This window comes from Arachis ipaensis, chromosome B06, assembly GCF_000816755.2.
Source record: "Arachis ipaensis cultivar K30076 chromosome B06, Araip1.1, whole genome shotgun sequence".
Lineage (NCBI taxonomy): Eukaryota > Viridiplantae > Streptophyta > Magnoliopsida > Fabales > Fabaceae > Arachis > Arachis ipaensis.
The window spans coordinates 118983550-118988293 of NC_029790.2; the positions used below are offsets into that span (position 1 = coordinate 118983550).

Here is a 4744-nt window from a genome sequence, read left to right on the forward strand (position 1 = left end):
ACTTCAAACCTATGTACATGGCAGCCTAGATAAAGTAGTATGCTGGGAAATGAGCCCTGGTGGTTACTAGTTAGAGATTGGAATTGGTCAGTAGCAAAAGCGTATGAAAGAAGATATTGGGAAAGCAAGTGGATCACTTGAGAAGTTGGGAATTTTGGTTCAGTTTTGGGAGCACTAAGGGAACCTGAGTTATTCCTCACCCTTGTATAGATTTACATCTCGTGGTATATTGTTACGTTGACCAATAATTACTATAAATACAGCGCTGTTTCCTTTGTTAGTCACACCTTGAATTTTCCAATCCAGTCTGACCAGGTAATATCAAAGCTCCTGATCTAGGTGCCTTGAATAGATTTGGGAAGGATGGAGCACTATCCATTCAAATTCCTCGTCTTTGAGGCAGAAAGGAGTGGCCTTGTTAGATAGATTAGAAGTAGTAAAAGGAGGATTTGGAATGGGAGTTTTGGTTTAGTTTTGCAAGAGATGAGAGTACTCTTGAATTATTGTCCGCAGAAAATATAGTGAAATTCCTTTGTTATTTGTACCTTACGTGATTGAATCTTCTCATCTATTCTCCACCAATTAGTGTCATACCTCGCAATCTAAGAACCTTGAATAGATTTATGAGCACAATCTGTTCGAACTCTTTGAATTGGATGCATTATGCTTTGAGTGCTTTTGAAAATCACATACCATCAATGGCAAGTATGTTGTTATGTGAATCACTGTCATCTTCAAGTGAATTCTCACTTTCTGGTGACGTTTCTATTTTTTGGTGTCTTCTCACCATTTTGGTTATTCCTATATTCTCCTTGTGTTCAAGATTGTTCTTGCTGTCTAGTATTGCTTTTCAGTAAATTTACCGCTGATGATCATTTGAACAAACTATTTTCTTCCTAATCATGTAATTTTCTGACAAGTTCTTCAAGATGATAGTCAATTTTTAATTGAAATGGTAAAAGGATAGTAGGCCAGCCAGAGAGGATCAAATGAGATGTTGGAGTCTTGGTTGAGAGTAGGGAACTCTGATATTATCCACTCCTTGTCCTTCAGAGCTTTTGATCTCATGAACCAATGGTTCCATGTTATTAAATCATAGCCATGTGGTGTGCGATTGAATGCTGGATGGTAAAAGGACAGCAGGAACAAGCTTAATGTTGCAGTGAAGAGGATGCTTGGATGAGCAGGCACGCCAGACTAGATAGGGAGGGAGTTGAGCAGCGCTGATTATACAAAAGATGTTCTCTTAGGTGATATGAACATGCTTATGGGAGGCTTGTAGAGGCTCCAGTTAGGAGAGTGGAACAGATAGATGCTAGTTCTATACCTATAGGTAGAGAAAACTTAAGGAAACCTTGAGGATATTAGGCGGATTTAAATATAAATGGTTTAAACACGGATATGATATATGATGGGGTAGTATGGCATTGTTTGATCCACGTAATGGCCTTGTTTATTAGGACAAGGCTTATTGTAGAGGGTCATTGATTGAGTTTGTCCCTTTAAGTTATAATTTAGAATAACATTCTTCAATCCTATGTCTTTCTTTTCTGTTATGTTTTTTGGTTTAGGTAAAATGGAGCTCATCCATGAAAATTTCCAATCCATTTTTTTATTCCCCCCACCAAGCATAGCCAAAGTGGTCCTAGTTGTTTCTCTACTGTTTAACTATTTTTGTTATACTGTATTGTAATTTATATAGTTATTTTTAGATGAGCTTTATTTTCAGTTCTTTTGAGTGTATGTAGTAAATGTTTTCTTCAATACTAGCTAACATTAGACAACAGAAAAATTCTACCATACAATGTATCAATATGACTAAACTACCAAAACTAACCATAAAAGTTATAACGCTGACAAATCTGACCGTAGAAGAACTAAAACTAATTTGTCACCATGAAAGATGGATTTCGGTAAACAAAACTGCTCGAATCCTAAAAAATTATAAAAAATTCCTAAATTATCCCTCTAACCTGATCTAACCACTCCCAAATTCTAAGCCTAACCTATTCTCAATCTTCAATACTCTTCATTACCATCCCCAATCTTCTAAACCCTTTCTCAAACCCTCTCGTCCCTCATCCACTCCTCCCTTTCCCCTCTCTACTCCTCCCTCACCCCAATCCCTTGCTTCTAATCTCTCTCCCAACTCTATCATCCAAATCTTTTGTTTTTGGGTTATAATCGTCCAAAGAAAACTAAAAAAATATTTTTCTTCCCTGCCGTGTGTTTGGGGATAGAAACAAAAACATTTTGGGGGGAGTAAGAGGAACCGACATTCGAGATGGTGGGACTTGTAAGAAAGTGATGGAATTATGTTTGAATAATGATGAAACCAAGCTTTTCCCGTTGCAGTGGCTTTCTCCCTTCTCTGTGGCTTGTCAACATTCAAGTAGCTAGTAATATAGTTAGAACCACATCCAACGTTACAAACATTTTAAGGCATAATCTCTGTCCGTGACACATTTTATATTTTAATTTTCATTCCTTTTGGGAGAGGATTGGGGTGAGAGGAGTGGAGAGGGAAGGAGGTGGAGTGGACGAGAGAGGAAAGGGTTTAGAAAAGGGATTGGAAGATGTGGTGATTAAGAGTATTAGAGATTGGGGATAGAGTAGAGTTAGAGTTCGAGAGTAACTAGATTAGGTTAGAGGGGTAATCTAGAAATTTTTAATAATTTTTTAGGATTTTGGTAGTTTTGTCTTTTGAAGCCCATCTTTCATGGTTACAAGTTAGTTTTAATTTTTCTATGGTCAAATTTGTCAGCGTCATAATCTTTCATGGTCAGTTTTGGTACTTTACTCTATCAATGTTGGGTATTATGTGAGAACAGTCTAATTTGAATGTTATGTGCTATACATTTTCAGGCCGCACGAGTTCAGTCAGAGCAGGCAGGTAGCACCTGTCAACAGTTACTTGGTGGCAACAATATTCAGTCATTACCTGAACAGGTTTCAAAGGAAAATAAATCCTCCATGGCAACTTCAAGTTTTATATCTGGTGATAGGGAACAATCAGCTCCATCAATGTATGCACCACAAATGTCTTTTCCTAAAAGTTCTGGACACATTGACGAAGATCCACGAAAGTCTGCAGCTGCTGCAGTGGCAGCGAAACTTACAGCTTCGACATCATCCGCCCAGATGCTGTCTTATGTGCTTTCTTCCTTAGCATCTGAAGGGGTCATAGGCAATCCGATTAAGGAGTCCACGTCCCCGGCAGATTATCAATCTGAAAAGAGGACTAAGCTTGAGAATGATCAGTCATCTTATGTACCTTCTCAGAATCCTCAACAACCGCAACTCCCTCCGTTCTCTGTTCCTGAATCTATGCAACAAAGTGTGACTATGGCCCCGCAATCTACTCCGAGTGATCAACCACCCCTACCTTCCTCATCTCCTCCTCCATTGCCACCACTACCGCCAATGCCGCAGTATCCTGTGTCACCGTTCATGCAGAATGCTGGATCAATTAGCAGCATGTCATACACCTATGGCATGGCCCAGCCATCATCTATGGCTCCCTATCCGATGGTTGGTGCTTCCATGAATAATGTCCCTTTTACACCTGCTCCAATGAGTACATATCAGGGTTTCCAGGGTTCAGATGGAAATTACTATAACCAACCGACGTCAATGCCTATGGCCCCAATCTCTCGACAATGATTCATGGTCCTTAGAGCTACCACTACGACGAGGTAAGGAAAGGCTGCGGAGAAAGACTCGGCACCTCCTTCACCCATAACCTTGCTATTCGAATCTGATTTTTACTACAATCAGATGTGCACATAGTAATTGTTGTGTAACCTCTGTAGTCATTGACTGTTACTAATTTTCTAGAGTTACAGCATTTTTCATTCTGTTTCGCAGTGAGGATAATAACGGTTTTGCCGAGTTAGAGTTATTTATCTTTTAATGTTTGTAAAACTTAGCTGATATTAATTCCTGTAGTGGGCATGTCATTACTGATTTAGTCCTCATCAGTCAAAGCCAGCTTGCAAATCTTCAAATTCAAATGATTTGCATCTTTTCCTTGCAAGCAGGCAATATGTTTATTTTTAGTGTCACAGTTGTATGTATAGACGGGTTGTGTTTGTATTTATGGATCTATTTTTACGTGTTGCTGGAGTCAGAAACCATGTAGTAGGGCCCCAGTTCAATTATAAACAAAATCTTCAGTTCTACCATCTCTTCTTTTACTTTTGTTGATATGAATTCTAGTTTAAGCTAATTTGTGGATGAGATAGGAAACTAGGAATTAAGAGAATGAATGGAATTGAAAGAAATGCTGCCGTTCCTTTGGTTTGTTTATGTTTGTAATTATAAGATTTCACCAGAAGTTAAATTTCTCTTCTATATCTTGGTTTTTGATGTCTAACCTATCCAAGAGTTAAGGGTATGTCTAATAAGAGATGGTGCTATCTTAAGGGAGAAAATAGAAAGGGTATTAGAGTTATAACTTATAAGTATATCATTTTAAGTACAGTGTGTTTGAAATGTATGTTAATAAAAAAGAAAATTGAATTCAGTTTAGAGGAAGATGCTAGTTGATCAAGAATCTCCTCATGAGAAGGCTTATATGAGGTTTTATACAAGGCAAATTCTAATATGATGTGTTGGTGACTATGGTAGTTATATAAGTGTTATTAAAATTAAAATTATTTTTTTATATTTTTATTTTTAAATTAAAATTTAAAAGACATTGTTAAATAAGAAAAACATGTTTAATTTTAATAATATTTTTTAA

The 4744-nt window shown here is 37.4% G+C and overlaps 1 protein-coding gene across 2 annotated transcripts in view; it reads left to right on the plus strand.

Annotated features, from left to right (window-relative positions):
- The window catches only part of LOC107604993 (regulation of nuclear pre-mRNA domain-containing protein 1A), an 11017-nt gene extending 6833 nt beyond the window's left edge, over positions 1-4184 (plus strand). For both annotated transcript variants that reach the window (XM_016306724.2, XM_021104877.1), the window contains one exon: positions 2866-4184. In XM_016306724.2, the coding sequence (XP_016162210.1) occupies positions 2866-3663 (798 nt within the window). In that variant the 3' untranslated portion in view covers positions 3664-4184. The remainder of the gene's footprint in view (positions 1-2865) is intronic.